Consider the following 12500-nt stretch of genomic DNA (forward strand, 5'->3'; position numbering starts at 1 on the left):
GCTTTAGAAAACTATTTAGGAAAAGAAAAAAAAAAAAAAAAAAAGGCTTTTAAATGTGAACTTCCCCAGTGTTCTTTGTTTGTTTTCAAATGAACCTTTCTTTGCAAGTAATTAAAAAATAAGAAGAAAAAAAAATAAATAAAAAAAAAAAAACTTCATAGTTGTTCTGTTTAGTTGTTCTGTTTTGAATTCAAGTACTTGTCTCTGACCTTTGCTAAAACTTGTAAAATCACAAGGAGATAAGCATGAAAGAAATCATGTGCTGTTCAAGTACTTAAAGTCCAGGGAAATGCACTGAAGTAGAAAGGGAGATTAATAGAAGAGGAGGGTGAGGCCAAACCATGCTGTGTTGGTAGAACACGGATTAGCAAGCAGACTGAAACAGGAAAGAAATTAGTAGTGCTGATTTGGGGTTAGACACAGCCATAGGACGCACAGAAATAGAACAGGATCTCAGCAGAGGAGAGGTACCAAAAAGAGAGAAGAGGTACAACACAGAGAGAGTTGTAGCTTTACTTTCCAGCAGAACTGCATTTAAGAACTGCATTTAAGAACTGCAAGGGGACACAGAATTGTAACACTGACTAGGAAACAAGATATGCTAGGATATGCTAGTTAAATGAAGAAGGGAAAGAACTAACTGAGGAAAGAAAGAAAAAAAATAAAGTTTTCAGTGAAATAAATTAGTGAAATAAATCTGGCTGGCAGATGTACAACATGAATAAACATTTGGGAAATACTTGGAAGTCAATGAGTAGATAAAACTGTAGGTAGTTACTGCCTTTTGTGCAGATAAGTAGAGAAGGGAAGAGCATTGTTATCCACCAACTTGTTGTTGGCTTTTTCGGTTAGATTAAAAAAGTGCAGGGTTCAGAGGGATTTTATGAGATAGAAGGGGCAGACTGAAGGTTTGTATCACTTGTTTTCATTTCTTCTGTCTTTCTCTTGGTGTAGAGGGAGCTGGCCATCGTGTAGACAGAGAGGAGACAGCAGCGTGTGTGGACCACCAGCCCTCAGAAAGAGACGGCTCTGCTGGATCTGTCATCATGCAGCTCCCCATGCTGCTGCTCCTTTCCCTGCCACTGCTTCTTAGCATGCTCAACAAAGTTGGAGCTCAGTTCCCTCGCCAGTGTGCTACCGTTGAGTCTCTGAGGAGTGGCATGTGCTGCCCAGACTATTTGCCTGTATTTGGGCCTGGTACTGACCGGTGTGGTGTGTCTACAGGGAGGGGACGGTGTGTGCAGGTGACTGTAGACTGGCGACCCCATGGCCCACAGTACATCCATGATGGGAGGGATGACCGCGAGCAATGGCCCATACGCTTCTTCAACCAAACCTGCAGGTGCAGTGGTAACTTCTCTGGTTATAACTGTGGGTCATGTCGCCCTGGATGGAGTGGACCTACCTGTAGCCAACGAATCAATATAGGTAAGAACATCAGAAACATGACATGAAAACCATCTGTTGGCAGCACTTCATTGCAAATGAACCTAGACTATTCGTTTTCTTTGAAATGTAAAATGTCCCTTATATTTATACAGGAAATGTACAATAGAGGCTATTAAGGCAACTACTAGATAAGTTGCCTACCTTATTGGCAAATAACTACATTTACCTCCTAGTAAAAGGAAGAAACAATGCCTGTAGTCAGAACAAATTAGGATCAACCCCATTAAAGAATAGGATGTATTAGTGTTTACATTTTTGTAATTTTGGGAATCAACTTAGAGTAAAACCATATATATAGACATCTATGTGTGTTTGTGAGTATATCTACAAATACATATCTATGTATCATGATATCTTATAAATATGTAAGGTATGACAACAGGTATTTTGATTCAGATTCTCTTAATGCATTTCCAGCCTATGCACTTAACCTTGTAATTTTTTAGTTACCTAGTTTCTGCCAATGTTTGTAAAAGCCTTAACTCCTGACTATAAGCTGTTCAGCTGAATCAGTGCAGGGATGATGGATATTTCTAAGAGCTTCCCAGTTTCAGTTTAGCCCAGAATATAAGTAAACAGATGTCTAAAACAGAATTTGAAATGGTTACAAAATACTTGTGGAATGAAAAAAAATGTTGAGTATTGTAGGTAAATTGGAAAAGACAAACAGGCTTGGGAAAAAATCCTTATTCCCAAGTCAAAGTATTCTGAATGAGCAAGATTTCAGTATTTTCTAGTGAAAGTCCAAAGGTGTTATTGAAATCTTGTAAAATTCATAATCTTCAAAATGAGTGATAGATTTAGTTGGCATGAGAAACAACAGGTCTGTATCACAAATGTGTAGTGCCTCTTGAAGAAACAAAAATCATCATGGCCATTATTTTCATCAGATGGGAAATACTCCAAGAACGTGAGCACATGCTCCAGCAAGGGTTAACAAAGTACTGCTTACCAATTCAAAATTTTAACTATTGGTTTTTTAAAACTGCCTTATCAAGGACTGCAGGAAAGACCTTATGATTTTATTCATTTTTTAAGCTCCAAAAAGCAAACTAGAAAGCAGAAAGTATGCCTCATGGATTCGATATGCTAAGTCAGGTTTCACCCTCTGATTCTCTGTCCTGTTCTCATTAACAATGATGATAACTCTGAAAACTAACCAAGAAATAAATATTAGATCACACAAATTTATAATAGTAAATCTGAGGGCAAGAAAAAAAGCTGCTGTAGCTGATTTTCTACAGTATATAAAAGCAGTTTTTAGCTTTCTCACTTATAAAATCCTTTATTTTTCACTAAAATGTTAAGCAAATCACATTTATCATACATGACATGAATTTAAATAGGGGAAATTAACTTCTTACTATGTGTAATGTTTACACATGAAGGTCACCTCTACTGCCCATCCAGAAAGATGGCTCCAGCTGCTCAGACTTTAGGAATAATTCTTGTATTACTGTTGGTATATCCATATAAAATAGCTGTAAAATGCAGTTTGGTGCCTTTATATCCTCTAAATTCATGCCTAACTTTAATAATAGTCCCAATTTTTTATTGTGTTTCAGACATATATTTTGCAAAATGAAAAGGTTAAGATGTCTGCATAAATCAAAACCTGATTGTTCTTTTTAGTGTACTACTTGAAATCAAAAACCAAAAAACTTCAGTGAGCAGGGCTAGTATATCAGTTAAGGTCTGGAAGACAGAAAAGCATGTGTTTCAAGATACACAGTCCTTGGATGAAATTCATGCTTCAGAAAAGCAGTTTACTATTTTTAAATATGTATAGACATTACTGAAATATCCCTCACTGAATCAACTTCACTTTATATAGTGAAATGCAATTTACTTTTATTCTTCATACTGATTCATGCTGGAGACCTGCTGTTTCTTATATCAACATAAACTCATTTGACAATTTTAGATTTTACAGTATATTTAATTGTGAAAATGAGTGCATGATGAAGAATAGCTGTGTAGACTTTTATCTGAGTCTCAGTCAAAACTTACCTTGAAATCTTATCAGTCCAGGTAAGAGAGCACTGAATACTGGTACTGAGGTGACTGATTCTGTGATCCTTTTACTGATATACTGGTATTTCAATAAGTCAGCTGCTCTCCTTTTTTGTAAATTTCCCTGTCTGTGTGCTTGTTACAATAAATTTAAATGATTTGGGGATATACTGCTAAAAAAATAGGCTTGTTAATAAAAGAAGTTAATGACATTCAAAAGGGATGATGTAATGTGTGAAACACATTTCATTGGTGGATCTGCCATTTTCACTTCAAAGTTTCAAATACACTATACTTCCTCACTAAATGGTTGAGTGGTAGAGTTTCTGATTAATATAAATTGCAATACTTTATTTCCCTCTTGTTAAAGTTTTATCACAGGAAACCTTAAGTATATTGGATTAAGTTCCAAGAGATTTGTGGGACAAAGAACTGTCTTCATCATTTCTCTGACAGGAAATATAATTTGCAACAATATTTCTAAAAGCACTAAATAAATAAATAAATAAATAAAAGGTTTCAGGCTTTATTTTTATTCAGCTTAACTTTTCAGAAAACAATATTTTCTATTTATATTCAGTAGTCTCTTAATTGTACCAATAAAAACAGGAGGAATGTTTGAAGAAAAAGGGACTTAGAATTATTAGGAACAAAATAAATTAGTCTTGTGAGATCAGACTTCAGTTTCTAAGACTTTGATAACTTACTTCTTCTGTAACCTCACAGTCAGGAGGAATCTTTTGGATCTGAATGCAGAAGAGAGGAGGCGTTTTGTGAATGCCTTACACCAAGCCAAGGTGACAATCCACCCTGACATTGTTATTGCCACAAGGAGACGTGAAGAAATATTTGGACCAGATGGAAACACACCACAGTTTGAGAATATCTCCATTTATAACTACTTTGTGTGGGCTCATTATTATTCTGTCAGGAAGACTTTTCTTGGTACTGGGCAGCAGAGTTTTGGAGGAGTTGATTTCTCTCATGAGGGACCAGCTTTTGTTACATGGCACAGGTACCATCTGCTGCAGCTTGAAAGAGACATGCAGGTAAAGTTAGAGTTAATGTTAAGCCACATGTTCTTGAGCTTTGTGTGGAAAAAAGTCTTATCTACATATTCCAGTTGACAAAATTGAAAGCAGCTCTTTCTACATGTCAAAGTAATCTTGCTTCAGTTTCAATATTTTATTAGTGACACTAAATAGAGTGCATTTAAGTTTTAGACAGCCGTTGTTACTGAGATGTTAAAAATAATATTTCAGTCAGAATAAGAGCAAACATAAAAGTTACATAAAATTCACTTGTAAAAGTAGACACAAATTCTCAACATATATGTAGAAAATATTTTATTGGACCACCAAATGTTATTGCTGCTATTATTTTTAATATCAAGGCCATGATCCTTGGCTTAGATAGACCAATCAAAGCAGAAGAAATTCTAAACAAAAATATTACAGAGATTCTGAATCATATTTTATTTATATAATTAGTGCAACTGGTTAGACAAATTATTGTTTTGTGAGACCCTGTTCCATACATCAGTGGTTTCCTTGTTTCCCTTTCTTTGTGTAGACTTATCCATAAAAGGAATATGTTTTGTACTATCATTATTTCTAAAGAAGAGAGAATTAAGTTTTCAAGGTCATGATTAAAAGGTCCTTGCAATCATTTCAAATGTTTCCAGTAGCTTCAGTGGTGCTGTTTCAGGTTCTGGCAGATTAAATTCCCTCCAAAAACAAAACTTATATTTGACATTAGTGTAATTTCATTATGTAGAAACCCTGAGGAGTTCTAGCTCTTAATGACTTAATATATATTCTTGCTTATTTTAGTAAATTAGATCATTAATTGAACTAAATTGTCTGGCCAAAACATCCTGGTTAATAAATACTGGAAACCAGGGAATACTTCAGCATTATTAAACTCCAACCCATACTAGAACCAAGCAATGGCAAATATGAAAGAGCACTATTATTTTTCCTTCCTTTTCTACCTGCTCAGTCATTCCACAATTGGTTTAGTTAGTTATTCTGAGTGCTACAAGTACCACTGCTTTTAAAAATATTGCTGCCATTAAAAATATTTGGAAATTTGTGTTTATCAGTATTAAGTGATGTTTCTTCCTATCCACAATATGGTTTCATGGAAGGAGTACTATCTCATTAGAGGGGAATCCACAACCTAGTTCAGCATACCATCTGTTCTATTGAACAGTCAAAGGCATCAAAGTGAAAAATGACTAAAAGTTTTTCCATAGATTTCCTGAAATTTCCTCCTTTTCATGAAGCCAGATTCTGACTCTTACGAAGATGTATTTAACTGGTTTTGAAAATCTCTCAAGCAGTACATAGTGTAGATATCTGGGACAGATGTGTACTAATGCCATATTTATGTGATTTAGAATATGTTACAGGACCCCACTTTTGGCCTTCCCTACTGGAACTTTGCAACAGGGCAAAACACCTGTGATATCTGCTTAGATGACTTGATGGGAGCTAGAAGCAATTTTGATGTCTCTCTGATCAGTCAGAATTCGATCTTTTCTCAGTGGCGTGTGCTCTGTGAAAGTATAGAAGACTATGAGACCTTGGGAACCATCTGTAACAGTAAGTATGACTGCTCACAGATATTTGGAGAGAATATCCCTTTAATAATAAATAAAACACTTTGCATTGCAATGGCTCTTCCCAGGGAAAAAAAAAAAAGAGTCTTAAAGTACCTTTTGTACATTTCTTTACTCAAGTTTCATACGTCAGTCTTTTGAGAAATAAAAAGTTATCTGTCTTGCACTGAGGCACTAAACAGCTCAATATTTGATCAGGAGCTTGAGGCAGAGAAACAGTGAAACCCTTTGACTTCCTTTCTTATGCAGTAACTATTCATCTCTGATGGCATGTATAATTACATATGGCAGCATCATGTTTTAACTGAAGCTTGAGTTTTCTTCTTACTGCTCTACATACCTCCTCCAAGGTTTTCTGTTTCTAAATGGAAAACATACCTGTGTTAGATGTTTGGAGCATGTTTTGAATATGAAAAGTAGTGAATGCTAACACAACCTACCTTGGCTACAAGATCTATGAAGTCCCACTAAGGCTCTTGTTTATTAATCACCATCAAGCCCCAAATCAGCATCTGTGTGGAAATATGGTTAAAAAAATAAAAGGGGGGGGGGGGTGGAAGGAGGGATTAGTTACCTAACTAATCTTCTATAATCCTTTTCCAACCTACTCTATCAGGAAGTCCACAAAACTTTTATCTCAATTTAACAAATCACATTGAAAAACAACAAAAAGTTTTCCCAAGGCACTTATAGAATCACAAATTTAAGTAAGAAGCATTTTCATTTGTTTGTTTGTTTGTTTTTTAATCAAAGGACCAGTTCAGAGAACCTTATGAAGATTCAGGTTCTTTGCCTAACTGAAAGATCTGACCCTGTTGTCCAATTTTAAGGTCATTTGTGAGGCTTTTTTTTTTTTTTTTTCCCTTTTTTTTCCTCACAATTCAGTCATTAAAAGAATGCCTTCTTTGGTCTATTGTTCTTCATCATTATTGGTTTCTCTCTTCTCTCACAGGTACTGAAGGTGGCCCCATCCGGAGGAATCCTGCTGGAAATGTTGCACGGCCTATGGTACAACGTCTCCCAGAGCCTGAGGATGTTGCTCAGTGTTTGGAAGTTGGTGTATTTGATACTCCTCCTTTCTACTCTAATTCAACAGACAGTTTCCGTAACACAGTAGAAGGTAAGCATGGCAAAAAAAAAAAAAAAAAAAAAAAAAAAAAGGACCTGAAACAACTCCAAACAAGTCAGGGGAGCAGACCCAACATTCTTCCTTTTGGAAGTATGAGTTTGGAGACAGTCTATGGACACTGAACACATTTTTCTTAGCATTAAGTATTAGCTTAGTATTAAGTGGAAATAAGCTCTGGATGAACTATTTTATATTGATAGTTTATGTCAGTTCTTGAAAAGTGTAAAAGCCTTAAAAGTCTGTCACTGTCACTAAGAAGAAATTAGCTGAGGTCATGGCCAGAGTACAAGTCTGCTAGTAATAGGTTGTTACAGTGGAGAACAGAAAACCGTTGACTGCAGAATGGTGTAGAAGCATTTAAAGCTTAAGCATCATCCTTAAGTGAGTCAAACAAGTGCTCATAGTAGCTACTCTTGTATCATAATTAAAACAAACAAAAGAAAAAAAAAAAAAGTAATTGTAAGCTTTGGTAGTACTTAATGGAATTGCATGCAATTGCATTGTGGTAGTAGTAATTGAGGTCTACTAGATTAACTGCCAGTCTTGTTAGTCCTTCTCACTGTGCTATATGAGTCTATTCTTCTTCCCCTAATTTCCACACTTTTCAAATGAAGTTTTCAGTCTCTGGCATCTGAACACAGAACCCAGCACAGAATCCAGCCTAAAGATTTGATCCACATTTTTCAGGCAGTATCCTGCTGACTGCTTCTGCACTTTAATAATCCAGACTTTTTAAATAGAAAAACTAGGATTCATGGGAAAAGTTTATGAAATGACACTTCAGATCACTATCAGACCTCCTGCAAATCCTTTGGCTCTTTTGAAAAAACATCATTCATATGACAGTGGACCTGCTCCATTTTCTTTCTCTTGGAGAACAAAACCAAGAATTTGCACCAATCTTTTAAGAATATATGAAAGTTTTAGATGCTTACCTCATTTTAAAAAATGTCCTAACAATATCTAGGTATCTAGACTTGGCTTTAGCCAGTTAAGTGTGTGGACCCCTGTCTGGAAAGTTGGCCAGAGACTGAAAACAGGAAAACTTCTCAGAATTCTTCAGATCCTGACCTCTGATATCAGGTTTACTAGGTGGTAGATACTGACAGTGTTTTGTAGGGAATTTTATTTGAAAAAAAAAAAAACAGCAAGTGAAGCTTTCTGAAATGTACTGGCAGCACATAAGGAAATGATCCATAACACATAACAGCTGGCCAATTAGGATAGATGTCAACAACTTCACATTTAAGTCAGAAGTCAGAAAACACACATAGCTATTCTGTTATGCTGAGAGATATTTAGGTCCCATTATAAAAATCTATGTTCATACTATGAAGTGGTTTATTTTGGCTATCTATACACTAGGTCCCACCAGCATTTCACCCCACATTCTCAACATTCTTTTTTAAAGTCTATTTTAATCTGAAAATTATGCATGGGAATTATACGTGGGGATTACACATACTAGGAACATTTCTCAAATGCCAGTTGGTAGAGAATTAGCTACTCATTTATGTTAAACAAGGCAACACAAATACATGACAGCTTTCCAGGGGGGGACAAAAAATGGTATCCATCTGGGACTATAGCTTCTAAACAAAATCTTCACTGGGATTGTTTATGTTGTTCTTTATTTCCATATTCAGGGTACAGTGATCCTTCAGGGAAATATGACCCAGCAGTTCGAAGTCTTCACAACTTGGCTCATCTATTTTTGAACGGGACAGGAGGACAAACTCACTTATCACCAAATGATCCAATTTTTGTCCTCCTCCACACATTTACAGATGCTGTTTTTGATGAGTGGCTGAGAAGGTATTCTGCTGGTAAGATGTGCTCATGGATGGAAGAGGGAGGGGTGGTTTTCAGTTTTTGTGGTCACAGGAAATCAACTGCTTCTTGTGAGTTAGCAAGGTGCCCCTAAGCTTAGGAGAGAGGACTCAAATTCTAACAGTAAAGTTAATGAAGACAGTGTAATAGCAAGCAAACCCGTCTTCTCACCCCATTGACATCCACTTTTTCAAATCACTGTCTGTGGAAGGACTTGACCAGAGATGCCAGGTACAATTCAAAAAAACAAACAAACAAACAAAGAAACAAACAAACAGTTATAATGAAAGGTTGATGAAACACTGGCTATTCTGTTTGTTTGTTTGTTTTTGTTGTTGTTGTAGTTGTTTCTTCTTGACAAATAAAATCAGATGCCTTGCACTCCCCCATGACTGATTTTGACCACCTTTGCAATTTACTACTTGCATTCCATAATCATTTGCACATCTGTATCTATTCAAAGAATAGTTAAGTATTGCTGCCTTTCCTTCTTCAATTCTGAAACGCAAAAAGAAAGAGAATAAGAGAGGAAGTGAATGAAAAGGGGGGAAGGAAGAACAGAGGGAAGGAACTGCAAGGAAGGATGGAAGGAAAGATGGAAAAAAAAAAGGAAAGAAAGAAGAAAAGAAATTAACATCAGTGAACTGGAGAGAGACTTCTGTATAACCTAAATGTCTGTGCACTGATCTGCACAAAGCAGCAACTGTATTACTCTTGGGATAATCCATTCCCCTCCTACTTCTACAGAAGACATCTGCTGTTGCACAACTGAGACTTCTTTGTGCAGCTTCCACAATCAGCAGCATGGACTTTCCCATGCCAACTCTCAGGGAATCAACTGTATCCCCTTGTGGTACTTACATGACCTGTCACAAGCTTTGTGTTATCTTACCAAAATGGAATTTTTTGTTGTTATTTCAGCTGACTTTTTTTCCTGATCTACCATAGAATTTCAAAAAACTTCCAGTAGAAATTACACCAGCTGCCTTTCTGAACTACCTAAGAGAACTTTTTATCACTGCTACAAAGTCAGATTGTAGCAAAAAGGGTTCCCATGTACTTCATATATTTGTTACTCCTTTTTCATGCAAGAAGAAATGAAAAGTCAGGCCTAAATTTGTACTAGTGTTTTCTGTTGATAGAACAGAGGTATTATTGAATGGTCTTGCTTTTTGACAAAGCTGAGCCCTCCATGCTGGAATTTTTTATCAATCCACCAATCCTTCTAGATTAATTCAGTTTAAAAACAAAACAACAACAACAACAAAAAAAAAAAAACTGGGTCGTCACTATTTCAAAAATATTTCAGATTATTTTAATTTTATTTACAGAAGTGTGATTTAACTTTCTGATTTAGATATCTCAACATATCCATTGGAGAATGCCCCTATCGGACACAACCGGCAATACAACATGGTGCCTTTTTGGCCTCCAGTAACCAATAATGAGATGTTTGTTACTGCACCAGAAAACCTGGGATACAGCTATGAGGTTGAGTGGCCAGGTAAACTGTTGAACCTAGATGTTCTTTTTCCTTCATCATGTCTTCCTCTGTGAAAACTTATGTATCATACAACAAAGTTGGTTCAAATTTCACTAACGATATCCGATGTATTTGTATAGGCCTATTTCTTATTTATCTTGCTTTCCAAATCAATTGTGTTTGGGATTTAGTACAGGCATATAGCTAATCATTACAAACAGCTCCCACAAACCACTTCAGTTTCTGGGGAAGTTCTCATTTAGATTTAACCCTTGCATCACATGCTTATTCCTATATCATATGTCTTCATTAAATCATGAGAGAGAGTGCAAACCCTTCACAAACCAGGTAACAGAAGAAAAGTCCAGGTCTATTTTCAGAGTGTAACAAGAGAGACTGCATTTTTCTCACATTTTGGAACAAATACTATCAACCAAAATTTCAAATATTTGTAAAACACAACTCATCAAATAATGACAGATATTGACTTTTGGCCTGTCTCTTTAATTACGTTTAATAACTTTTTCTTGTGCTTTCCTTCCTCTAGGTCGGGCTCTCCATGTAACAGAGATGATAACTATTGCAATAGTGACTGCATTGGTTCTTGTTGCAATTATCTTTGCTGCTGCTGCATGTATTGTACGTGTCAAGAAAAATAAGGATGAGTTGCATCAGCCTCTTCTCACTGATCAGTATCAACACTATTCAGATGATTATGATGGCATAGCAACACCAAGCCAGTCTGTTGTATGAAGAGATGGCACTTTTTGCATGTGATTGTAACTGTTTATTTTGCTGTATTTTGTAAATGGTGGTCATCCATCTGCTTTAAAATAAAGAGCATAAAATGTCAGCTGTCTTTATATATTTGCTTCAGCTTTCACCTTCTCTACTGTCACACCTAGGTTTCAATAAATCACATTTTGAAATGTTATTTCTGTGTTTAATTTAATAGAACTTCACTAATTTTTCAGGGCTCATCCGCAGGTCTTTTTCTTGCTTATTTCTGACAAATATAGTAAAACTTAGTAACTTGATGACAGATTATGTCATCAACCTTTACTTAGCCTTTTTGCCTAGAATTCTTTTACAGGGCACATCTGTGAAAACATAAAATAAAGTCTAGAGTGGGACAGAGCAGTTGCAGATCTGAGTAGCAAAGGCAGCTTGATTCAGAAGTAGAATCCAAAATAGAAGTACAGACATCTACTTGAGATGTCTGACTTCTATTTAACATGTAAATGTGTTTTGAAATAGCCAATATGCCAGTCAGGGAGCTACAAGTAATGCAAGGAAAACAGCACATATAAAATCCATCTTTCATCCCAAGTAGTAGTTGTTTTTCTTTGCTTTTAGGTGTCTCTCTGAAAAGAGATCAACACTGAGAACCTACTCAAGCATTTGGACACTTCAGCTGTGCATTCAAACACAGCTGCTTAAAGGGTGCAACCCCTTTAAAAGGACAGCTGACAACAGTCTTCTTTATATATATATATTTTTTTTTTTAAATTTTATTAGTTTCTTTTTTAATTTTTCATTCACCCACTTCCTTTCTCTTTCCCATTATCTCCACTGCAGATTATATTCTGCCCAGCAGTGAGAGAACTTGATTCAATTTTCTCCTTCTGAGGGAATTTAAACGTACACCTCTTATAGTTTAAGAGAAGTACCTAGGCATCATGCTGTAGGATAGACATGTAAAAATAGATATATGCAACTGCTGTTGACTTTATTGCTCCAAAATCTCAGGATTTATAAGCCAGCAAAAGAGCAGCAATCTGACACCTGTCTTTACATCCTGAAGTAGAGCCTCAGGATGCCTGGTTTCAGCCTCACCTCCTCTCTCTTTCATCATGCCGAATACCAATAAACCAACTGATCACCTTCCTATGATGGCTTATGGAATCTAAATTAGCATTCATTAGTTAATATGCAGAGAAATTCATGAGGTCAGATTAATGAATCCCACACCA

General features: G+C 36.0%; 1 protein-coding gene across 3 annotated transcripts; it reads left to right on the forward strand.

Annotated features, from left to right (window-relative positions):
* Positions 1-342: 342 nt before the first annotated feature.
* On the forward strand, positions 343-11461 carry TYRP1 (tyrosinase related protein 1). 3 transcript variants are annotated; one of them, XR_014687590.1, is made up of 8 exons: positions 343-487; positions 955-1428; positions 4189-4511; positions 5864-6068; positions 7038-7205; positions 8861-9029; positions 10402-10548; positions 11075-11213. XR_014687590.1 is itself a non-coding variant. In XM_084505452.1 (8 exons), exons 2-8 carry the CDS (start codon positions 1047-1049, stop codon positions 11278-11280), a joined length of 1611 nt encoding a protein of 536 aa, XP_084361578.1. In that variant the 5' UTR covers positions 343-487; positions 955-1046; the 3' UTR covers positions 11281-11461. The 3 variants fall into 3 exon arrangements, 2 of the variants coding, with proteins under 2 accessions (XP_084361578.1, XP_084361579.1); XM_084505452.1 differs by having other exon boundaries at positions 8861-9040; positions 11075-11461; XM_084505453.1 differs by lacking the exon at positions 343-487 and having other exon boundaries at positions 937-1428; positions 8861-9040; positions 11075-11461.
* The last annotated feature ends 1039 nt before the right edge of the window (positions 11462-12500 follow it).

Source organism: Aythya ferina (genome assembly GCF_964211825.1).
Source record: "Aythya ferina genome assembly, chromosome: Z".
NCBI classification, from domain to species: domain Eukaryota; kingdom Metazoa; phylum Chordata; class Aves; order Anseriformes; family Anatidae; genus Aythya; species Aythya ferina.